The sequence below is a fragment of the Plecotus auritus genome (assembly GCF_963455305.1).
Source record: "Plecotus auritus genome assembly, chromosome: 7".
Classification (NCBI taxonomy): domain Eukaryota; kingdom Metazoa; phylum Chordata; class Mammalia; order Chiroptera; family Vespertilionidae; genus Plecotus; species Plecotus auritus.
In genome coordinates this window covers 9,673,877-9,699,439 of record NC_137774.1, presented here as the reverse complement: position 1 = coordinate 9,699,439, position 25,563 = coordinate 9,673,877, and the positions used below count along the sequence as shown (strand labels likewise).

At 40.8% G+C, this 25,563-nt stretch overlaps 2 protein-coding genes across 11 annotated transcripts in view; one reads left to right on the top strand and one right to left on the bottom strand.

Moving 5' to 3' along the window:
• MED1 (mediator complex subunit 1) overlaps positions 1-15,538 on the bottom strand; it is a 29,363-nt gene extending 13,825 nt beyond the window's left edge. For 3 of the 4 annotated variants that reach the window (XM_080678334.1, XM_080678331.1, XM_080678333.1), the window contains exons 1-8: positions 15,311-15,538; positions 12,403-12,509; positions 9,402-9,480; positions 7,315-7,369; positions 7,074-7,206; positions 6,371-6,399; positions 1,369-1,440; positions 123-197 (exon numbers count right to left, since the gene is read on the bottom strand). In XM_080678334.1, the coding sequence (XP_080534460.1) occupies positions 123-197; positions 1,369-1,440; positions 6,371-6,399; positions 7,074-7,206; positions 7,315-7,369; positions 9,402-9,480; positions 12,403-12,509; positions 15,311-15,335 (575 nt within the window). In that variant the 5' untranslated portion in view covers positions 15,336-15,538. The remainder of the gene's footprint in view (positions 1-122; positions 198-1,368; positions 1,441-6,370; positions 6,400-7,073; positions 7,207-7,314; positions 7,370-9,401; positions 9,481-12,402; positions 12,510-15,310) is intronic. The other variant, XM_080678332.1, reaches the window with a different exon arrangement.
• Positions 15,539-22,766: 7,228 nt separating this feature from the next.
• The window catches only part of CDK12 (cyclin dependent kinase 12), a 74,587-nt gene continuing 71,790 nt past the window's right edge, over positions 22,767-25,563 (top strand). For all 7 annotated transcript variants that reach the window (XR_013961135.1, XR_013961136.1, XR_013961137.1 and 4 more), the window contains exon 1: positions 22,767-24,401. Coding sequence is in view for 2 of the 7 variants with exons in the window: in XM_080679032.1 (XP_080535158.1) it covers positions 23,353-24,401 (1,049 nt within the window). In the remaining 5 variants the exon portion in view is untranslated. The remainder of the gene's footprint in view (positions 24,402-25,563) is intronic.

Genomic DNA, 25,563 nt, shown 5'->3' with positions numbered 1-25,563 from the left:
ATACGAACAACTGTAAGCCTTCTTTTGCCCAACTCCATATAATAGGACCCTGGTAATGCCCTATATTTAAGAATGGGGTACTCAGAAGGGTCATATAGAATTGACACCTTAGTCAGTCTTACCAATACATGACTGCCATTTTAGATAGATCCTGTTCTAAGGATTGGAGAGCCAAGTACATTTTAGTCTTCAGTTTGCTAGGAAGTAAAGAGAACAAGAGATAAATCATTAAAACACACACACACACACACACACACACACACACACACTCTCTCTCTCTCTCTCTCTCTCTCTCTCTCTCTCTCTCTCTCCCTCTCTTTTTTTTTTCTAATACAGAAAGCCTAAAGGACAAGTCTATATTGAAGGCAACTAAAATATCCATTAAAAAAAAACACAAAACTTTTAAAATGTTTCTCTTTTTTAAATCCATAGTGAGGTCCAGCCGGCATGGCTCAGAGGTTGAGCATAGACCTATGAACCAGCAAGTCAGGGTTTGATTCCCAGTTGGGGCACATGCCCAGGTTGCAGGCTTAGTCCCCAACATAGGGTGTGCAGGAGGCAGCCGATCAATGGTTTTCTCTCATCATTGGTGTTTCTATCTCTCTCTCTTCCTTCATCTCTGGAATCAATAAAAATATATTTTAAAAAATAAAAAATAAATAAAAATCTATAGTGATATTCCTAGTGCCAAAAGTTCAACTCAATGGATATACCCGAAAATCCATGCATTTGTGCTCTCTTTTTAATGGTGCTTGAAGTAAAACAGCCCAGCCTCTGTAAGTCCATCTATGTTGTTCCTGAAGCATTCTATCTGTGCTCAGTTGTTGAAGGATGGTGGTTTGTCTTATAGTTTTTGTATTTGAGTACAATGCACATTCTAACATGATAGATGCAATGTATTATTGTGTAGCCACGGTTTTCTAGAGAAGTCAATATTTTAGGAACTGTATTTAGATCTTAATTAAAATGTGTTTCTAAACTTAAAAGAAAAAAATAGTAATAATCCAGTGATCTATCAAAGCTAATTTTTATTTCTATTTAAAAGAGCCAAGCAGGTTAACAGAATCCCAAGTAGGATGAAAGTAAAAATGACAAGCCAGTTCTACAACTAATTTCTTTCAGCCCAGAAATCAATATGTTGAGGACATCTCAAGGATTATAGTCTCTTTTAGCATAATGCATTAATGCAGATATTATTTATTTAAAATAACTTAAAAACATAGAATTGGAAGGTGAGCTCTAGATTGTCAGTACTATTAGAAATCACAAATGAGAAAGGGCAAAAGGCTTGGCAAACTTCTAAGCACAAAATAGTTTATAGATTTATATTGGTTTTTCCAACAATAGCAAAAAAATAAAAATACTCACTTGTCTCCTGGAAGGTTATAAAGATTAACAAGACCCTTAAGGTGCTTAGAAAATTCATCAAAATTTTTTTCCCTATAAGGAGTTAAGGGAAGAGGGGAGAGGGAGGAGAATAAAAGATATATTTACTACTCAATCTTAACAGCAAAGTGCCAAAAATCATGGCTATATAAAATTAATTTTCATAATTTGCTCTATTCTTTTTTCCCCCAGCCAGGTTTCTAGAATTAATCAAAAATAGCAAAAGATCCCTAGCTGGTTTGGCTCAGTGGATAGAGCGTAGGCCTGCAGACTGAGGGGTCCTGGGTTCAATTCTGGTCAAGGGCATGTGTCCAGGTTGTGGGCTCGGTCCCCAGTAGAGGGCGGGCAGGAGGCAGCCAATCAATGATTCTCTCTCATCATTGATGTTTCTATCTTTCTCTCCCTCTCCCTTCCTCTCTGAAATCAATAAAAATATTTTTTTAAAAACAATAGCAAAAGAAAATGAAAAGTTTTCCTTGTTCTGCCCATTTTTCTGGAGGTGTTAATAAGCAGTATAAAAGATAGTTAAGTTCAGCTGGTGTGGCTCAGTGATTGAGCATTGACCCAGGAACCAAGAGTCACCAGTTTGATTCCCAGTCAGGGCACATGCCTGGGTTGCAGGCTCAATCTCTGGGTGGGGGGCATGCGGAGGCAACCAATTCATTGGTGTTTCTATCTGCCTATCCCTCTCTAAAAATCAATAAAAACATTTTTTTTGAAAGATAGTAAAAAAGACCTGATAATTTATATACTAATTTGCTCCTAAGTAATAAGCAATTTATTTATTTATTTCCTCACCCAAGGACATTTTCCCCATTGATTTTAGGGTGGAAAGGAGGGAGGGAGGGAAACATCGATGTGAGACACATCAATTAGTTGCCACCCTCAGGCACTCAGACCCGGACCCGGGATCAAACCTCCAACCCATGAACATGTCCTTGATGGGGAATCGAACCAGTGACCCTTCAGTGCACAGGCCAACGCTCTAACCACTGACCCACACCAGCCAGGGCAAATGAGACATTTTAAATAAATCACTTCCTTTTCCTTTTTTAAAAATAATATATTTTATTGATTTCAGAGAAGAGGGGAGAGGGAGAGAGAGATAGAAACATCAATGATGAGAGAAAATCATTGCTCGGCTGCCTCCTGCACACCCCACACTGGGGATCGAGCTCGAAACCCGGGCATGTGCCCTTGACTGGAATCGAACCTGGGACCCTTCAGTCCGCAGGCCGACACTCTATCCACTGAGCCAAACCAGCTAGGGTACTTCCTTTTCCTTTTAATGTATAACGAGATGAGTAGATGTCACGAGGCAAAAAACAGGCTTGGATTCTTAGTCAAATGGGCTTTTGTGGGCAGGCTTAGGAATCCAACACAACAATTCTTACTCTCTGCATCTCTTTTCAAACTTAAAAAAAAAAATCTCTTGTGCCGAAACCGGTTTGGCTCAGTGGATAGAGCATCGGCCTGCGGACTGAAGGGTCCCGGGTTCGATTCCGGTCAAGGGCATGTACATTGGTTGTGGGCACATCCCCGGTGGGGGGTGTGCAGGAGGCAGCTGATCGATGTTTCTCTCTCATCGATGTTTCGAACTCTCTATCCCTCTCCCTTCCTCTCTGTAAAAAATCAATAAAATATAAAAATAAAATAAAAAATCTCTTGAAAGCTAAATTGCTCTGACAATGTCAGATAACTGGCCAGGCATTTATTGAATACTTACTGCTAGAAGTGCCATGAAGACAATAAAAAGAAACAGGAGCAGCAGCAAAATATATTCCCTACCTTAGAAATACAATCTGTACAAAGTGACTAAAAATATCAGGTATAAAGGCTAATATTCTTTCTGAGGTTCCACTTCCAAACATGCTCAGAAATTAACTTTATTTTTTTTTTCACTGATTTTTAATAAATGTTTTTACTGATTTCAGATAGAGGAAGGGAGAGGGAGAGAGAATCATTGCTCGGCTGCCTTCTACAAGCCCCTAATTGGGAGTCAAGCCCTCAACACGGGCATGTGCCCTGACCAGGAATGAAACAGTAACCTCTGGTTCATGGGTCAATGCCCAACCACTAAGCCACACTGGCTGGGCTATTTACTGAATTTAGAGAGCAGGAGCGAGAGAGAAAAGTATCAATTGGTTGTTCCACTTATTGATGCATTTATTGGTTGCTTCTTTTATGTGCCCAGACGAGGAATCAAACACACAACCTTGCCCTGGCTGGTGTAGCTAGCTCGTTAGAACATTGGCCCGTGCACCAAAGGGTTCCAGGTTCAATTCTTGGTCAAGGGTACATACCTGGGTTGCAGGTTCAATCCCTGGTCCCAGTCGTGGCACATGCAGGAAGCAACCAATCGATGTGTCTCTTTCACATCAATGTTTCTCTCTCTCTCTTCCCCTCCCTCCCTCCCACTCTCTCTAAAAATCAATAAAAAAAAATATATCCTCATGTTAAAAAAACATACACATTAAAAAAAACACCCTGAAACTGTGGCATATCAGGATGATGCTCTAACCAACTGAGCAACCTGGCCAAGGCACATATTAACTTTAGAATACCACTAGTTCTTAAGTTGGAGCAGTCTCCTACTCCAAATTAGAACGAGAAATACTGGCTTGGTGGACTAAGCCAATGTCCACCTTTCTGGACAAAGGTGATAATATAGCTTTGCTAGAATTATTGGTTTAATTAAATCATAAAAAGGTTATTTTTATGTTGCACTGCAATTTTTTAAAGCTGGTTCAAATTTGGTGCATTTGGCTATAAGCACACTAACCAGATCACTGAGAAATATGAGTGTAAAACTTAGTTCCTCAATACTACCACCCTTTCTAAGACATCTCTGTGGCATCTTCAACAGAACTGCAACAGAGAACTTCAACTTTATCTATTTATTTATTTTATTAATGAGAGAGAGAGAGAGAGAGGGAGGAAGGAAGGAAGGAAGGAAGGAAGGAAGGAAGGAAGGAAGGAAGGAAGGAAGGAAGGAAGGAAGAAAGATTGATTTATGTTCCACTTATTTATGCCTTCACTGATTGATTCTTTTATGTGCCCTGACTAGGGATGGAACCCACAACCAGGGTGTATTGGGATGATGTTTTAACCTGAGCTACCCAGCCAGGGCAACTTCACTGTATTTAAAACATAAAATTGATGTATGACTTTCTCAAATTCCCAAGTATGGGGAAAAATGGAGACTCATGTAATATTTTAAACAATAAAGAATTTAAATTAAAAAAAAAATTCCCGCCCTAACTGGTTTGGCTCAGTGGATAGAGCATTGGCCTGCGGACTCAAGGGTCCCAGGTTCGATTCTGGTCAAGGGCATGTACCTTGGTTGCGGACACATACCCAGTAGGGCAGTGGTTCTCAACCTTTCTAATGCCGCGACCCTTTAATACAGTTCCTCATGTTGTGGTGACCCTCAACCATAAAATTATTTTTGTTGCTACTTCATAACTGTAATTTTGCTACTGTTAATGAATCATAATGTAAATATCTGTGTTTTCCGATGGTCTTAGGCTCTACAGCAGCGGTTCTCAACCTGTGGGTCGCCTAAGACCATCGGAAAACACAGATATTTACATTACGATTCATAACAGTAGCAAAATTACAGTTATGAAGTAGCAATGAAAATAATTTTATGGTTGGGGGTCACCACAACATGAGGAACTGTATTAAAGAGTCGCGGCATTAGAAAGGTTGAGAACCACTGCAGTAGGGAGTGTGCAGGAGGCAGTTGATCGATGTTTCTCTCTCATCGATGTTTCTAACTCTCTATCCCTCTCCCTTTCTCTCTGTAAAAAATTAATAAAATATATTTTTTTAAAGAATTTCCCAGAAAGTGAATTTTGGGTTTAAATTTAAGTATGAAAATTTCTATTCAATTCAAAGGGAAAAGATAAGTCTGGAGAAAAAAAACCACCAATTGACAAAAGAGATTCTTCAAGCCTAGCACTATTCTATGGTGGGAGTTTATGCCTTAAATATAAAACAATTTTTCTCAAAATTAAAGTGAAAAAAAGTTTTTTATAGTATAGACCCAATTTTTTCAAGCCTTCCCTAATTCAATAATTAGATGCTGTTTATTTTGTTCCATACAGAATTCCAAAGGCTAAGTCAGTAGTTCTCAAACAAAAGTGATTTCTGCCCAAAAATGGACATTTGACAATACATGGAAATACATATTTTTAAAATATATTTTTATTGATTTTAGAGAGGAAGGGAGAGGGAGAGACAGATAGAAACATGAATGATGAGAGAGAATCATTGATCAGCTGCCTCCTGCATGCCATCTACTGGGGATCGAGCCTGCAACCCGAGCATGTGTCATTGACCGGAATCGAACCCAGGACCTTTCAGTCGGCAGGCCAACACTCTATCCACTGAGCCAAACTGGCTAGGGCATACCTGGAGATATTTTTTATTGTTGCAACTCAAGAGCTACTACTGGCAACTAGTGGAGAGACACCAAGGATGCTGTTAAACATCCTACAATGCACAGGGCAGTCCCCTAGAGCAGTGGTCGGCAAACTGCGGCTCACGAGCCACATGCAGCTCTTTGGCCCCTTGAGTGTGGCTCTTCCACAAAAATACCACGGCCTGGGCGAGTCTACTTTGAAGAAGTGGCGCTAGAAGAAGTTTAAGTTTAAAAAATTTGGCTCTCAAAAGAAATGTCAATCGTTGTACTGTTGATATTTGGCTCTGTTGACTAATGAGTTTGCCGACCACTGCCCTAGAGCAAAGAATTTTCCAATCCAAATTATCAACACTGCCAAAGTTGAAAAACCCTGGACTAGACTGAGTAGGGTAAGAAATCAAGTTAAGTCAGTTCTGAAAGTGAACAAGTATAGACTCTGAAAAATCTTGACTCAAGAAAATAAATTTGTTCCTCAGGAAGGTAACTTTTGACTGGCCTCAAAACCTAGCTATAAAACAGCATTGTCTACCAATATCAGGGACTATGTCATTTGCTTACCTTAGCTGCTGTACAAGCTCTGGACAGCTCTGAAATTAAAGAAATTATGTTAAAACATTAAACTACTTTAAGAACTCTGAAGACACCAAGAATTTTTCTCTTATTAGCACACATGCCATTATTAAGATATCAAAAAACATCTTCTTCCTACTTGGTAAACCATGGGGTTGGGACAGGAAATTAAAGATCAAAATATATGAAATAGTTTATAAAAGAATCAACTTTCAGTAGCTTGTTTAAAACATTAGGACCTCTCTTTAATGCCATCCTTGGAATCCATATGCAATAGTCTGGTTACACACATTTTAGATTCATCCCTTTTATAGGATTTTTCAGAGACATCAGCTACATGCAAGATTATCTGTCCATCTTGATTATTAAGTTCTTTAAGGATAGAAACTTTATTAATTATCTCTGAAGCCCCAGCACCTATTGTTCAATTCCGGCTCATGTTTGTGTATATGAAATGGAAAGGGTTCCTCTGGTGTTTCCACTTGATAAAGCTTTTGGATGATGTTAGAGATGGACCCATGTTACTCTAAATCCCATTCTAAAGCTACTGATGTTGTAGCCTATCACATCACCTCTATAGTGGCTCATGAAAACACTAAACCCAAGCTATTTCAAACCCCAACAATTCATTTTAAAATTAATGTCCCTAAGTAAACCCCACAGATTCCAGTGAAATATCGACAACACATACCATAGGATTCTCCCCATGGTGAGCCACTTTTACATCACAAAGCTGTCCTGCAGGATCTAACTGCACTTCCACATAGAACATATCTGACGTGATGTAACATTCAGTGCCACTGGCACTGAGATGAGAGCCCAGTCTAGCAGGAACAAATCAAAACAAAAATTAATAGAAGACACATATATAAAGCCACCCAAAGTCAACACTAAGTTAAACATTTCTGCCTACAGATAGTCTGTCTACTTACCCATTTTGTCTTGCTATAGACTCCAAACGATCAGTCATTGCGGGTAAAGATGTTACTATGAAAGGGTGAAAAAAGGAAATCACAAAGGATGCTCCAAATAACTTAAATTGCATTCTTCAAAGACCATCCTTTCAAAGTGATAAACACATTCAATAGTTCAAATGCTTACAATTTGCACAAAGGTCATTGGTAAGGGTTAGCTATGGCCTATGCAGTAATAAAGGTAAAAAAAAAAAAATCTATTTGAGCCCTGGCCGGTATAACCCAGTTGGTTGGAGCATTGTCCAGTACACCAAAAGGTGGCAGGTTCAATTCCAGGTCAGGGCACATACCCAGATTGAGGGTTAGATCCTCGGTCAGGCGCATACGGGAGACAACCTATGGATGTTTATCAATGTTTCTCTCTCTCCCTTCTTCTCTTTAAAGTCAATTTTAAAAAATATATTTGAAAAAACTATTGGATCTTTCTCTTCTCCCTTTTTTATTACTCATTTGGGACAGTTACCTTTAATTTAAAGAAGATACAGTTATCTGCTAATGTTTGAATAAGGAAGATTAACATCAAAACCAACATAAATGTGACAGGGGGTAGGGGAGGCTGGGGGAAGGTCAATGGGGGAAAAAAAGGAGATATATGTACTACTATATGTAATACTTTAAACAATAAAATAAAATTTAAAAAAAACAACAACATAAAAACAGACATTCTCCCTCTCAGGTGTGCATGCATTTCCTAAACTCTTAGGGTCCCCACAAGACTTGCAATCAGGGGAGCAATGGACAGCTAACCCCTTGAACCTGTCTCCAAGGCCCCTTTTCTCTGACTTTCCAGTGAGCCAAAGTGGCCCCGCCTCGGCTCATTTCGTTCCTATGACATTTCTAGAGAACAAAAGCAGCCCCACCTAGACTCTCTCCTATTGCTTCTTCTATCCTAAGCCCTTCCTTGTTTCACTGTCCCCAGCTTTAATAAACCCACTCTTTAAAATAATAAAATAAAATAATAATAATAAAATAAAACAATATAATATATAAATACGCAAGTGTTTATAGCAGCATTATTTACAATAGCCAAAAGGTAGAAATAACCCATGTGTTCATCAATGGCTGAATAGATAAACAAAATGTGGTATACACATACATTAAAATATTATTCAGCTTTCTTAAAAAGGAAATTCTGATACATGCTACAAAATGGATGAACCTTGAAGACATTATGCTAAGTGAAATAAACCAGTCACAAAAGGACAAATACTTTATGATTCTACTATTATGAGAAGTCAGATTCTTACAGAAAGAAATTAGAATGGCAGTTGCCAGGAGCTGAGGAGAAGAGGAAATGAGAAGTTATTGTTTAATGGGTACACAGTTTCAATTTGGGAAGATGATAAAGTTCTGGAGATGGATGGTGACGATGGATACACAACAATGTGAATGTACCTAATGCCAATGAACTGTACATTTTAAAATGGTTAAAATGCTAGTTTTGTGAGCATTTAGGAGCCAGCGGTCCTAGATTATGAGAGGGATCAAGGGGAAAAAAAAAATGGTAAGTTTTATGTTATGGATATTTTACCACAATGAAAAAATTAACCAATATTCAGCTGAGTAAGTTTCATTTGTGGTGCATCAGAGGAAAATCTTTTTTTTTACTTTCATTTCTCCCAAAAGAACATGAGGTAATTATAAGCATGCATAATCAAGCTCACAATTTAAATTTTATGTTTGCTTTCCTGAAAACATTGTCTAGAAACACAGTAAAAATCTTTTAGCGTTAAAATGTCCATTTTCTTATTGAAAATTAATTAGAAGAAAACATGTAAAGGTGAAAAAAAACAACTTTCCCCTGCTATCTATAGTTATGCTTCATCAATTATCTTCTGAGTCTCTACCAGCCTCTAAAATAGGATCAAAATAAATGTTTCAAAACATCAGGTAAGAGCGCATCTCAATTCCCTAATAAAAGCGAAACCAAAACCTAGCATAGAAAGTTGACGTATTTCAATTTATATTTCTAGTGTAAGTGTAAAATAGTCTTTCTTAAACAGGTGGTTTTAAGAAATCAGCATATTTCAAAGATGATTACAAACCTTTGAGAGCTTTTTGCAATGTCTCCAAACAGCTGACCAAATGTTGGTGCCCTCCAGAACTCATCACAACCCTCTTCTCCTGTATTAAGTGGGAAAACATTTGAGGTAAAAATTAACCAAGCTAACAGTGTTTTAGATAAGCATATCTATTATCCTAATAGTAATACTTCAGGATACTCTATAGACTATATCTGCTTGAGCCCTGGCTCAAATATATTCTATATATTTGAATATGTAGAATATATTCTATATTCTCTCTATACTCTAGATCATCAGTTGCCAACCTTTCGGACCTCACGGACCACCAGTAGTCCGGGGACCACCAGTTGTCCGGGGACCACCAGTTGGCGACTGCTGCTTCCAAAGGTTTTCTTAAACCAGCGGTGGCCAACCACCAGGAATCGATTTTTGTTTTCTCAGTGTTATAATGAGATGAAGTTACTTGAGGACCTGCTATAATTCTGTTGTATGGATCAAATCAGATAATGGATATTAAAGTGTCGGGTTGCTAAAATACTTTTTAACTAAATTCTTTTTAACTAAATGTGCATCTTCTGGCTCAGGGTTGTGTACATAAAAGGTATTTAAATTGCCCTGGCCAGTGTGACTTAGTTGGTTGGGCCTCGTCTCATGCACCAAAAGATTGCCTGTTCGATTTCCTGGTCAGGGCAATCTATAGTTATGGATTAATACCTGGTATAGGGCGTGCAGGAGAATCATTGATCGGCTGCCTCCTGCACACCCCCTACAGGGGATCGAGCCCACAACTCAGGCATGTGCCCTTGACCAGAATCGAGCCTGGGGCCCTTCAGTCCGCAGGCTGACGCTCTATCCACTGAGCCAAACCAGCTAGGGTTTGATGTTTAATATTAAAAGTGTTCTGGATCTTTATTCAGAATTTCAGTGATGTTTTGTGATCAGAACTATGCCATAGGAACTTAACTCTTATGTATATCAACTAGCCTATGGTAATATTGGTTTCACTATACATCATTTTGCTTAAAGTTGCAGTTTCCAAGAACCAATAAATGTTAACTAAGGACTTAATGTATGTGGAAAAGCAAACTGGTATTGTATGCCTCTATTTTCCAAATGAGAAAACAAACTCAGATATCTATATACATAAAAGCCTAAGTGACCATCCAACTGGTAGCTATGACACACAATGACCACCAGGGGGCAGACGCTCCGAGCAGTAGCTATGACACGCACTGATCACCAGGGGGCAGATGCTCAATGCAGGAGCTGCCGAGCTGCAGTGACTTGACAGCTGTGGTTCTCAGGTGACACACCCGGAAGCAGAGAGGGGGGAGCCTGATTCCGGGATGTGTCACCCTGAGAACAGCCCTCTCACAATCCAGGACCCCTCGGGGGGTGTCAGAATCCCCGCAGGCCAGGCTGAGGGACCCCACCAGTGCACAAATTCATGCACAGGGCCTCTAGTATTAAATAATTAGTCCAAGGTCATATAAGTAATAATCACTTGTGTCAAGCCTAAAACACAGGCCTTTGATAACAAATTCAGTTATTTTGCTAGTGCTACACTGATCATTTTAAACACTAATAAATCTACTAAAGTGAACTTATTCTGGACACAGAGTAAAATTTGGAGGGGAGGAGAGGGTACTTTCATTGAAGTATATGGAAGAGTATTCGAATCTGAAGATATCTATGAATTATTACAAAGTAAATACATCCATATAACTATTGCCCAGGTAAACGCATAGAAGTAAAGTTTTCCTACATCACTTGATTACCACAGAATCATATGGATGAACTTTTAACATCCAGCCCCCACACTCCCCAACTCCCTGCCTTCCATTTAACTAAGGGCTCAACATACTGCTGAATGCTGAATGACTCAGGAAGGAGTAGTACTACTGTAGAAAAAGAGGTTGACGAAGTGAACAGGTGAAACTAATTGAGAATGAATTGCAAAAAAAATTAAATAAATAATGAATGAATTGCAAACTCAATTACTAGCATAGAAACAATGAAAGTACTATCACATTAGTATCAAGGAGTTTAACAGGAAGTGAAGAATAAATGTCTCTTTCCCAGTCTATCACGTGTGTCTCTTATTGGTGTATTTCTTAGCACCTTTGCCTAAAGTACCTCAGTGTACTATAACTCATGATTAATACAATTTTATAAATATGTCTCCTTCTTAGGTAGACTCTTTTTTTAAAAAAACCAACGTATTTTTTTATTGATTTCAGAGAGGAAGGGAGGGAGGGAGAGATAGAAACATCCTATATAATAAAAGCCTAGTATGCTAAGTGTCCAGTCGTCCAGTTGGCCGTTCAACCAATCAAAGCATAATATGCTAATGATATGCTAAGGCTGCTCAACCGCTCACTATGATGTGCACTGACCACCAGGGGGCAGACAGTTGACTGGTCAACCAGTAACTATGACATGCACTGACCACCAGGGGGCAGACGCTCCAACCGGTAAGTTAGCTTACTGCTGGGGTCTGGCCTATCAGGACTGAGTGAGACCAGCAGGACATGCCCTGGAGCCCTCCCACATCTCTCCCTGGCCCCGATTGTGCACCGGTGGGGTCCCTTGGCCTGGACTGCACCCTCTCATAACCCGGGACCCCTTAGGGGATGTCAGAGAGCTGGTTTTGGCCTGATCCCACAGAACAGGCTGAGGGACCCCACTGGTACACAAATTCATGCACCGGGCCTCTAGTCAATGATAAGAGAGAATCATTGATTGGCTGCCTCCTGCACTCCCCACACTGGGGATCGAGCCCACAATCCAGGCATGTACTGTGACCGAGAATCGTACTGTGACCTCCTGGTTCATAGGTCAGCGCTCAACCAGAGCCACACAGGCCAGGCTTAGGTAGATTCTTAAAACACCTGGGTACATGGTGGCTATCAACTTTATGATAAATAAAACAAAAGACACACTATATTAGCTAGTTTGAAAAATTTGACACAGGGAACATAGCTTATTAAATAATTATCAAAGCACACACCACAATCCTCACCATGACTTGACGCACAAGCTTAATGGTTTCACTCCAAGGCCTGTTTTGGTTAAATTTTGCATGGAGCCGTTCCAAGAGAGAACTCATCTTACTCAGCTTTTCCGACTCTACAATATAAATCAGAAGACATTGTTAGAAACTCTTCTTTCAAGACCTTATAGTTTTTCTTGCAAACAACCCTCCCATATGTCATCCTGGTAAGAACTCAGTTAAAATATTTTTCAATATCATTTACTTCAAAACATACAAAGAATTTATTTTTAGTGACAAGAAGACACATAAATTATGGGCCTAACCTAATGAACACCACAGAACAGGACTGCTTTCTATTCAAACTTTTAATGAGAACCAAAAAAGAACCATCTCTAATCATGTTTCAAGATCAGGACTACAATTTAGTGACAAAATCATTTCATGATATGTATGATATCCCTTGATGAGATAGGTAGAGCACACATTTGAATATGGCCTTACTATGGTTAGTTGCTTTTCAATATGAAAAATATAAACTTTGTTCATCTTTTTACATAATTTTAAGAGATCAATTTATAAGCATTATCAAGAAAACAGGCTTTATTTGTCATTCAGATTTCTCCTATTTGAATTCAAACTATAACTACAGAGAGAGGGAAGATGTCAATAGCTAAAGAATTAGTTTCTAGCAGAGGTAAAGGAAAGGTAGAAAAGACTGGCTCCTGAAATCAGTGGGTGAACAAATCTCCTTGCCCTTAAACCCTCCTTTCGAGAATTCTTGTACTGCTTAGGATGAGCAAGGGTCTATGCTAGAGATGACTGGCAATGCAAAAACACAATATGCCTGAGATAACATCTGTGAAAGGGTGTGGATAAGTTAATGTGGAAATAACCATCGCACAAAGCAAAATGAGATACGCTCTTAAAAACAGATACACAGCTGATCTCCTTATGGGGAGCAGGCCCAAGCCTTTCCCTTCCCTTTCTTCTCCCTCCCCCACCCCCCAGACCCGTTACTTTTGCCTTTCCCTCTCCTAAGCTCCAAGGGTCCTTCTTCTGCTTCTGTAACATGTTTCCTGAGCCTAGCAGCCCAGCTGGCTCACTTCTACTACTTCTGTAACTTTCTAAATAAAGTTTCTCTTATTAAAAGGAAAAAAAAACACACGAAGATGCATTACTAATTGAAATTCAAAGGAGAAAAAGTTTATTAGTTGTGGAATGTTACAAAAAAGTTGTCATTGAAAAATGAATAGGCCCTAGCTCAGTGGTTCTCAACCTTTCTAATGCCGCGACCCTTTAATACAGTTCCTCATGTTGTGGTGACCCTCAACCATAAAATTATTTTCGTTGCTACTTCATAACTGTAATTTTGCTACTGTTAATGAATTGTAATGTAAATATCTGTGTTTTCCGATGGTCTTAGGCTCTACAGCAGCAGTTCTCAACCTGTGGGTCGCGAGAACTGCTAGCAGGGTCACCTAAGACCATCGGAAAACACAGATATTTACATTACAATTCGTAACAGTAGCAAAATTACAGTTATGAAGTAGCAACAAAAATAATTTTATGGTTGAGGGTCACCACAACATGAGGAACTGTATTAAAGGGTCGCGGCATTAGAAAGGTTGAGAACCACTGCCCTAGCTGGTTTGGCTCAGTGGATAGAGCGTGGGCCTGCGGACTAAAGGATCCTGGGTTGGATTCTGGTCAAGGGCACATACCCGGATTGCAGGCTCGATTCCCAGTAAGGGGCGTGCAGGAGGCAGCCAATCAATGATTCTCTCTCATCACTGATGTTTCTATCTCTCTCTCCCTCTCATTTTCTGTCTGAAATCAATAAAAATATATTTTTAGAAAATGAGTAGAATGTTAGCAATCAGAGTTGAGGCAGTGACATCTTCTAAATCAAGATTCAAGCTCCTCCCTCTAATACTGTCTTCTCCTGGAAAACTGGTTTGGGGGCTATATCAGCCAGTTTACAGTTCTGGACACATTTCTAGGAATTCCCCCTTTCAAGACTTATTCGTTCAAGCATATTTTATGTGGTAGGGGAAATGGCAATGAGCAAACTAGACAAAATTCCTGCTTCATTTTACACTTGTCATTCCTTTGCACCCAAGGAGTAAACCTTTCTTTGTCCTCTCCTTCAAAAAACACCCCCCTTCTTTTCCTTGAGAAGCCTGGTAAATGTCATTATATAAAAGCTCAAAGCAAACATTTTTTGAGCAACTATTTATGTCCCAGGAACTATACAATGAGTAAGGCAAGGTCCCTGATATACAAAGCTCAATATAAAGTGGAGAAGACAAGTACAAAATAATACAGTGAGCAGTATTCGTAATAGAAAACTATGTCCAAAATACGAAGGAAGCACTTAAAATTGGAGTAACTTTAGAGAATCAAAGTAAGGTTCCACAGAAAAGCTTTTTTTCAGTTCTGAGTTGGTCCAGTCATTGAAAGGATGAAAATCAACGCATACACAAGAGTACAAGTTCTGAACACGGTGACGTTCTAGGGGAACTGCTGGCTTTTAACGTATCATAAGGACCTAATCATTTCACTCACGCCCAAACATCCTCTAGTACTTTGACACACAGCTCTGTATTACTATTCTTATGCCATTATTCAGACGTTTGAGATTCACTCGCCTGGTCTTCCACAACTTTAGGATTAAAATGCCCTGAGGCCCAACTGATTTCCCTTAGCTAAGCAAGAAACCTTCACAGAAGTTGAGAGTCCCCATCACCACAAAGTCGGAGCTCTCCACCATCAGGGAAGGCACAGTCAGAATCTAAAACTCACACAAATCCCGCCTCATGGACTCTGCGCCCACGAGAGAGTGGCCTCCGCGAAGGCATCGGACCCCCAGCTCCTTTCACAAATTGGCTCCCCCCAGATGTGTCGCGCCCCCCTGCTTTCCCCTTCAATCACTCACCCTCGGTTTCCCCCAGAGCCTTCATCCTGACAGTGGGGAAGGCCTGAGTCCTACACAACTGGATAAGCTCTTCCCCACCACTAACGGGGGAATCAAGTTAGTTGGGGCTCCCAGGAGGCAGGGCACCAGCAGTCCCCACTCTTCCCGAGAAGGCTCAGTCTGAAGTCCCTGGCGGCAAGAAGAGAAGGGTGCTCCCGGCCGCCGCCATCTTCCCCAACGGAACTTCCCAAAGATCGCGAGATTAACCGTGATCCTGCGAGAGAGAGGAAAAGGGAGGGACGCCGAACTATCGTGAAAAGGATTAATGGTGTGCTTCTCGCGAGATTTTTCCAAGTGAGCCTTCCCTTAGCTTTCGGACTTACTGCAGCTAGGTATGGTGCTTGGCAGGTGGTAGATAGCCCAGCTCCTGACACATCTCATAGATACAATGCATATTGTTGGGATAAATTGATAGAGTTGCCAGATAAAATACGGAACACAGTTAAATTTGAACTTAAAGAAGTAAACAAATTTTTTTTAGTATAAAAGTATGTTCCAAATAGTATATAATATGAGCCTAGCAACCTTAAAGTTGATGGAGTACAGAGAGCATTTATCCAAATGAGAATTTTTTAAAATATATTTTTGTTGATTTCAGAGAGGAAGGAAGAGAGAGAGAAACATCAATGATGAGAAAGAATCATTGACCGGCTGCCTCCTGCACAACCCCCTCTAGGGATAGAGCCCGCAACCTGGGCGTGTGCCCTTGACCAGAATCAAACTCGGGACCCTTCAGTCCACAGTCCGATGCTCTATCCACTGAGCCAAACCAGCTAGGGCCCAAGTGAGAATTCTTGTTTCGTTGGGGTTTTTTGTTTTGTTTTGTTTTTGAGAGTACATTTATTAAAGTTGGGGACAGTGAATCAAGGAAGGGCTTAGGATAGAAGAAGCAACTGGATAGAGCCTAAGTGGGGCTGCTTTGGCTTACTGGGAAGTCAAAGAAAAACGGGCCTTGGAGACAGGTTCAGGGGGGTTAGCACAGAACGAGCTGCCGCTGCCTATTTGCCCTGAGATGGGGAGAAAAGGGATGGGTGTGCTTCTGGGAAGGAGAGCGCTGACAGTTCATATTTTAAATGCTAATTCCTTTTCTGTTGTCAAACAAAGTGTTCTTCATTCAACAAGCATCTATGGAGTCCTAGTACTTGTGTATATTAATATAATATAAACATGAAAACACAGCCCCAGCCTTTGATGGGCTTATCTGATTTAGAGTTCTGAAAATACAATTGGTCACAATAATCACAGGTACTCAAAATTTGTTGTTAATTTATTATGCCAAAAGTATCAATGTTAGATACACAGCTTCTTCGTGGAAGCTCTCTATACATAGAAACAATAATGTCTGTACTAAATATAGGTAGAAAAATTTAAACATTACAAAGCTTGAAAATAGAGTAAACTTTAGCAAATTTTGGCCACAGAATAGAATGTTACTATTTCTCATCTAAAAATAAAAATGAAATGACATTGTTAGAAATTTGTACTCAAGAAGATAGGAGAGACATGTCATTAAACAAAACAAACAAAAAAAACACATAGGAAGAATCATCCTATATGGCAAGAAGGGGACAATGGGCAAATTTTAAGTGACTAAGCTTTGAGGGTGACTTCAGAGGACTCTTTAAACCTAAAATCTAAACTAACAAATTGGTTTGTGCTGGGTAGGAAATTATTATAAATTTAGTTAAATCTTTCTTTCTTTTTCTTTAATCCTCACCAGAAGATATTTTTCCATTGATTTTTAGAGAGAGTGGAAGGGAGGGGAGAGACAGAGAGAGAGAAACATCTACGTGAGAAAGACACATCCATTGGTTGCCTCCTGCACGTGCCCCAACCAGGGCCTGGGATTGAGCCTGCAACTGAGGTACGTGCCCTTGACCAGAATCAAACCAGGATCTTTCAGTCTGCAGGCCAATGCTCTATCTACTGAGCCAAACCGGCTAGGGCAGTGTTCGGCAAACTCATTAGTCAACAGAGCCAAATATCAACAGTACAACGATTGAAATTTCTTTTGAGAGCCAAATTTTTTAAACTTAAACTTCTTCTAACGCCACTTCTTCAAAATAGACTCGCCCAGGCCGTGGTATTTTGTGGAAGAGCCACACTCAAGGGGCCAAAGAGCTGTATGTGGCTCGCGAGCCACGGTTTGCTGACCACTGGGCTAGGGCAAATATTTCTTTTGTGTACAGATTTATTGAGATATAATTGACAAAGAGCAGCTTTCTCACTTGCTTTGGGGATTTACAGGGAAACTATTGTAATCTCCTGACTGCATCTTGGGGTTCATAGAATTGCCCTGACTCCCTGCCCTGGGAAGAGATGCAAATAAACTAAATCATGCAGTCTTAGAATTTCTGAGTTTAAGTTGTGAGTGTTTTTAAATTTTTAAAATATTTTTATTGTTTTTTTGAGAGAGAATGAGAGAGAGAGAGAAGATGGGAGAGGGAGAAAGAGAAACATCCATGTGAGAGCTGAATATCCATCGGCTGCCTCCGCCCGCCCCTACTGGGGACCAAGCCACAAGTACATTTGTACCCTCACCAGAAATCGAACCAGCAACTTTTTGCTGCACAGGATGATGGTCAAGCAACTGAGCTGCACTGGCTCCGGCAAGTTTAATTTTTCTGTACAGTCAAGCAACCCTTATTTTACAAAAGCACCATTCGCACCAGTTGTTAGGCAAAACCATGCAGTTTAGAGTAGATTTTGTATTTTATTTTTAAAAATATATTTTTATTGATTCCAGAGAGGAGGAGAGAGAGATAGGAATATCAATGATGAGAGAGAATCATTGATCGGCTGTCTCCTGCATGCCCCCTGCTAGGGATCAAGCCCACAACCAGGGCATGTGACCTTGACTGGAATCGAACCCGGGACCCTTCAGTCTGCAGGCTGATGCTCTATCCACTGAGCCAAACCAGCTAGGGCTAGATTTTGTATTTTAACATTTGGATATAATTTGATATTTCCTAGACTAAATTTTTTCCAGCTTTATTGAGATATAATTGATATTAGAGCAGAATTTTATATGCCAAACCCCAAAAGTGTAGTGCAATAGAAAGAGTGCTGGCCTAGGATTAAAGAAAGTGTCTCTACTCCTGATACTAACTACACTTAGTATAAACATATTCCAACTCCTGAGTGTCAGTTTCATCCTTTAGTAATGCATATAATAAAATCCAACTGGCTACCACACCAGGTTATTTACTAGTATTAGTTCAGCTGATATTTATTGACAGGCTTAAGAGACTTCTGCAGAAAATTTTAAAATGCTATAAAAGCCGAGACCGGTTTGGCTCAGTGGATAGAGCGTTGGCCTGCGGACTGAAGGGTCCCGGGTTCGATTCCGGTCAAGGGCATGTACCTTGGTTGTGGGCACATCCCCAGTGGGGAGTGTGCAGGAGGCAGCTGATCGATGTTTCTCTCTCATCGATGTTTCTAGCTCTCTATCCCTCTCCCTTCCTCTCTGTAAAATATCAATAAAATATATTTAAAAAAAAATATATATATATATAAGAGGCCCTGGCCGGGTAGCTTAGTTGATAGAAGTGTCATCCCCATACACCAATGTTCTGGGTTTGATCCCCCATCAAGGTACTTACAGGCGTCAATCAATAAATGCATAAATAAGTGGAACAACAAATTGATGTTTCTTTCCTTCTCTTCCTCTTTCTCTCTCAATAAATAATTTTTTAAAATATATAAGATATAAAAATTCAGTAAAAAGCTTCATTCATTCACTCACTAGGGCAGTGGTCAGCCGAGGTTTGCCCCTCTGTTGACTAATGAGTTTGCCGACCACTGCACTAGGGGAATCTCTATTCTGCTTCAGTAGGTAACAAACAGGTAATAATTATAAATATAATTAAAGCTATTTAATTTGGATGATGAATTTATTTTTCAAGAGTTTAATTAATATTACCGTAATTCCTTATGTCATTCCCACTTTTTCATTTTACTGTGGGTGTGGGTGTATCTGGGTCAAAAACTTGACCTCAAAAGAAAAAAATCAGAGTAATTTTGACGAATTCATGCCAGTGTTTGATAAGGCACGCCAGTCACCTCATCTCTGGCCCATTAAATCTCATGCCATCTGCTATCAGGTCAGACACTGGTGGGGGCCTTTATATCCAGGCCCTCTTGCATTGATGATGGGAAGTTACCACACCTGAGTTCCAGTACTTAATTCTATGTTTTCCTTGTTTCTTTCTTTTCTTCTTGGTAGCATTAATTTGACTACTTCTACAGATGATTAAAAAGTTGTCATGGTCCAGCCGGCATGGCTCTGTGGTTGAAAGTCGACCTATGAACCAGGAGGTCAGGGTTCGATCCTGGTTGGGGCACGTGCCTGGGATGCGGGCTCGATCCCCAAGGGGAGGCATCCCAGAGGCAGCCAATCAATGATTCTCTCTCATCATTGATATATTTTTTCTCTCTCTCTCTCCTCTCCCTTCCTCTCTGAAATCAATAAAAATATTTTTTTAAAAAAAAGTTGTCATGAAAAGCTAGGGCTTTTCATTTGTAATCACAATTTATGCACTCAAATATTTAAGTAAAAACTTTTTTTAGTATCAATGTGGGATTAAAAAAAGCAACAAGACCATTTTCAGGCAGTGATTTTGAGAGTGGATCCTTCTATTTTCATTTAGAATGTTTTCTGGATCCTAATTTAATGATCAATCTTCCCATTTTTGCATAAACAAATCATATCTACTCTTCCTGGCCCAAATCAAATGCCCTTTATAAAGCTTTCTTTTAACACTCCCAACCTCATTTTGAACCTAGGTAGTACTCTGTATCATTCTTTTTTTTTTTTTAAATGATATATATATATATGTTTAAATATATTTTTATTGATTTCAGAAAGGAAGGAAGAGGGAGAGAGAGAGAAACATCAATGATGAGAGAGAGTCATTGATTGGCTGCCTCCTGCACGACCCCACTGGGGATCAAGCCCACAACCCAGGCATGTGCCCTTGACCGGAATTGAACCTGGGACCCTTCTGTCCGCAGGCCGATGCTCTATTCACTGAGCCAAACCAGGTAGGGCCTCTGTATCATTCTTATGATACTTATCACCTTATGTCTTCTGGTATGAATATATTGTCTACATCCTCTTTAAGGGCCCTGAATGAGCACTATTATACAGAGAAAGACGTTAAACTCTCACAGATAGCCCTGGCTGGTTTGACTCAGTGGATAGAGCATCGGTCTGCTGACCAAAAGGTCCCAGGTTCATTTCCGGTTGGGGCACGTGCCTGGGTTTCGGGCTCGGTCTAACATGAGGGAGGCAGCCATTCAATTATTCCCTCTCATCATGGATGTTTCTATCTCTCTCTTCCTCTCCCTTCCTCTCTGAAATCAATAAAAATATATTTTTAAAAAATCTCACAGATAAATTTGCTGGGGGAAAAAAAAGAATGAATAAGCTTGGAAAAGTCATAACTTCCCTGTGCCTTAGTTTCCTATCGTACACAGCCCTATTTCAGAGGTTTGTTGTGAAGATCGAATGAATGAGTTAATGTGTGCAAAGGAGTTTCAAAAAGTAAAAAATGAGAGGCAGTGTAATATACTATTTTTTCTTGTGCATAAATATTATGCTTTTCTCATTCATAATTATAATCTGTGTGAAGATAAAAGGCTAAATAACTCCAGAAGAGTCATAGATGATCCCAAGAAGTGATGAGCTTTCAGGTTCTTAGGTTTTCAGTAGACTGGAAAGAGTGCCATACAATGAAAGAGCTTGTGCTTTAGTGTCAGACATGAATGTGAATCTCATCCTTAGCACTTTCTAGACTAGCTTTGTTACCCTGAGTAAGTTATTTAAACTTTTCTGAGTTTGAGTTTCCTTATCTGTAAAATAGGGATAAGGATATCGTGTTTTGCAGGGCAGTATGAGAATTAGAGATAATGAATGTATTATATGCTTTACAAGTTGTAAGCTTAGGAACTTGGGTTGAAATGTCCCCACCTTTGCCCTGTTGCCAATATTTTTTTAAAAATATATTTTTATTGATTTCAGAGAGAAGGGAAAGAAACATCAATGATGAGAGAGAATCATTTTTTGGCTGCCTCCTGTACACTGCCTACTGGGGATCAAGCCTGCAACCCCAGTACATGCCCTTGATCAAATTGAACCCGGGACCCTTCAATCCGCAGGCTGATGCTCTATCCACTGAGCCTAACTGGCTAGGGCACTGTTCCTAATATTTTTATCCTCTTACTGAACTCAAGGAGTTTGCTACTTGAAGTGCTCTATTCAAGAACGAGAGATGGTTGTCCCAAGGTAGTTTGATTTACTTGCAGCAAATAAAGGAGATAGGGAATTCATATCCCAAGCTTTTGCCTCCCCGAAGGGCAGCTTAACCATTGCATATATTCACTATTTTGTCAATTCCACTGTTGATTTTTTTCTTTGTGGTTGGCTGATTGAGTTCCTGTCAAGCTCACCCTGTTTATAGCTGGGTTTGCAAAATACTGTGCTACATTTTCTTTTTTTTCTGGGCTACATTTAAAAAAAAGATGTTTTCATTTTAATATAACGAATTCAGTCTTTTGTTTTGTTTTGTTTTTGTTAATCTTCGCCAAAGGATATTTTCCCATTGACTTTTAGAGAGAGTGGAAGAGAGAGGGAGAGACAGAGAAACATCCATGTGAGAGAGACACCTGGATTGGTTGCCTCCTGCATGAGCTGCCACTAGGGCCCTGGCCAGGAAGAAGCCTGGAACCTAGGTACATGCCCTTGACCAGAATCGAACCCAGGACCCTTTGGTCCTCAGACCAAGGCTCTATCCACTGAGCCAAACTGGCTAGGGCTCTGGGCTACATTTGAACAGCAAGACTAGCATTGCCATTTGGCTCAGTGGATAGAGCATCAGCCTGTGGACTGCAGGGACCTGGGTTCATTCCAGTCAAGGGCACATGCTGGGATTGTGGGCTCCATCCCCAGTGGGGGGCGTGCCGGAGGCAGCCCATCACTGATACTCTCTCATCATTGATGTTTCTATCTCTCTCCCTCTCACTTCCTCTCTGAAATAAAAACAAAACAACAAAAAGGAATAGCATTTAGTAAAAACAACCCAGACCTTGAGGCCCGTGTCCTATCTAATGCGCTGTAGTTGAAAATATTAGGTGCGCGGGTGCCTGTGGTACCTGAGGTACCTGAGAGTGTTTGTTCAAAGAATTATCAATAAAGTTTTGAATTAAAAAAAATTCTCCTAGCTCCGTTTGCATAAAGCTTTGATCAAATGAGGAAACAAGGAGCTTATCGCGAGAATATGGAAGATCGCGTTTTGTGCTTGGGGCCTGGTTCTCGCGTTGTTTGATCAAGCAGTAGAAAGAAGTAAAGGGAAAGCACGAAATACCGCGAGCTTAGTATACTCGCGATATTTCTTGGGCTTCCCCCTCCCCCTCCTCCGAGTGCCGTTTCGGTTTAACCTAGTGTGGGATTGAGTCTGTGAGGGAGCGAGTGAGTGTGTGAGGTACTGAGGTGAGGCGGAGGCAAGAAAAGGAACTCCCTCAGGAGCGAGGGACAAAGGGTGTGTGAGGCACCTAGGCCGCGGGACCTGAGCGACTGGAAGCCACCCCGAATCTGGCTACCGGGTAGGGGAAAGGCCCGTGCAGTCCTCATTGGGCTCCCGAGCCGGAGTCGGCCCCGCAGCCCAGGGCCGTCGGCTTCCTACTTCCTCGACCTCGCCGGCCCCCGTGCCTGAGGATTGGCGCCGCGGTGGGGAGGAGGGCAAACAGACTTGAGCGGCTGCTGGTTATCTCGCAACCCCACTGCTGAGGAACTCTCATTTCTTCCCTGGCTCTTTCACCCCTACCTCATGTAGGAGGGTGCCGACGAGTCGGGAGGGAGGAGGAGCCTGCGCCACGGTCCCTTCCCTCCCCACCCCCTACTAGGGGTGCTTTGGTAGGCGTGGGGTTGGGATTGGGGGGAGGGTGGGGGTTACTTTTTGGAGTGCTGGGGAACTTTTCCCCCTTTTGAAGCCAGGGGAAAGGGGATGCCCAATCCAGAGAGACATGGGGGCAAGAAGGACGGGAGTGGAGGAGCTTCTGGAACTTTGCAGCCGTCATCGGGAGGTGGCAGCTCCAACAGCAGAGAGCGTCACCGCTTGGCGGCGAAGCACAAACGGCACAAGTCCAAGCACTCCAAAGACATGGGTTTGGTGACCCCCGAAGCAGCACCTTTGGGTACAGTTATCAAACCTTTGGTGGAGTATGATGACATCAGCTCTGATTCAGATACCTTCTCTGACGACATGGCCTTCAAATTAGATAGGAGGGAGAATGATGAACGTCGTGGAACTGATCGGAGTGACCGCTTGCACAGACATCGTCACCACCAGCACAGACGTTCCCGGGACTTACTAAAAAGTAAACAGACAGAAAAAGAAAAGAAACAGGAAGTTTCCAGTAAGTCGGGATCAATGAAGGACCGGATATCAGGAAGTTCAAAGCGTTCAAATGAGGAGAATGATGACTATGGGAAGGCACAGATCTCAAAAAGCAGCAGCAACAAGGAATCCAGGTCATCCAAACTCCACAAGGAGAAGACTCGGAAAGAACGTGAATTGAAATCTGGGCACAAAGACCGGAGTAAAAGTCATCGGAAAAGGGAAACACCCAAAAGTTACAAAACAGTGGACAGCCCCAAAAGGAGATCCAGGAGTCCCCACAGGAAATGGTCTGACAGTCCCAAGCAAGATGATAGCCCCTCAGGAGCTTCTTATGGCCAAGATTACGACCTTAGTCCTCCAAGATCTCACACCTCCAGCAATTATGACTCCTACAAGAAGAGTCCTGGAAGCACCTCAAGAAGGCAGTCTATTAGTCCACCTTACAAGGAGCCTTCGGCCTACCAGTCCAGCACCCGGTCACCCAGTCCTTACAGTAGACGACAGAGATCTGTGAGTCCCTATAGCCGGAGACGTTCCTCAAGCTATGAAAGGAGTGGCTCTTACAGTGGGAGATCACCCAGTCCCTATGGTCGAAGGCGATCCAGCAGCCCTTTCACTAGCAAACGGTCTCTGAGTCGGAGTCCACTCCCCAGGTGAGCTATTTGTCTAACTCCTTTCTTTCTTAGGGTGGGTTATGAGAAACTGGCAATTAGTAATGTTAGGTTGATGTTCCCATTATTTATTGACTAGAACACTTTACTATTGGCTAGTCACTCAAGTGAGTGAATCTGGTCTCCTCTTAACCCAGAATTTGAAAAGTGGAGAGTTACATGCCTAAAACTGCTAAAGGTAGGTACTTCAGTGGCAGGGTCTTCAGCTGTAAGCTCCTGTGTAAGAAAAATTATGCATGGAGTTGATACTAGTTTCCAAAGTTTATCTAGTTTTTTCTGTTGCTTTATTTTAAATTTTTTAAAAATCATATTGATATTAGTGCTTGAGACCTCATTGAACCTGATTAGAGATGTAAGAAATTACAGATTTTCATTTGAATTATCTTGAAGCTGTTTGCCTAGGTCATCTACCATTTGTTCTGACCAGTGTCTTCAAACTTGTTAAATTTACTTATTTCCTAGTAGACAATGTTTTGATAACTTACAAAGGCTCCTGTCTTTTCACAGATATTTCTAGGGGAAATTCAGCTGATTCGTGCTTTTTCCTTTTGATGGTAGAGCCTAGCAGAAATTGGTTCCAATGATAATTTGATTTTCTTTAGAGCACCACCATTGACCTATTAAGATTTGCTGTATTCTGTGACCACTGGCAAATTTCAGAATCTTTCTCTGAAAAAATAATAGTGCCTCTACTGGGTTATTTTTGCAAGAAAGACATGTTAGATTGAAATTTAATTGTTGGAGTGAATTATCTATTGGAAACCGTGTTCTTGTTCGTAGATGATGAAATTGTACCTCTCTCTTTGTGGACTCACCTTTGTCCACAAAAGCAGAACACTGGCTTTGGAGTTATACCTGAGTGAAGTCCTAATCTTGCTGTGTGTCCTTTGGCAAATAATTTCTCCATGCCCAAATTTTTTTCACCTGTAAAATGGGAATAATACCTACCAACTTCTAGAGCTGTTGTGAGGATTAAATTAGTAAATATGAAGTGGATAGTACAGTGCTTGGAACCTGAAGCCAGTCAGTAAATTCTATGAGTAAGGAAAATGTTGTTGTTGAATACTTCTAGAAAAATTACTCTAACTTGAAAAAACCCATGCATATCTTTTATATGTCAATGTGAGTAATTTTTGTCGACTTA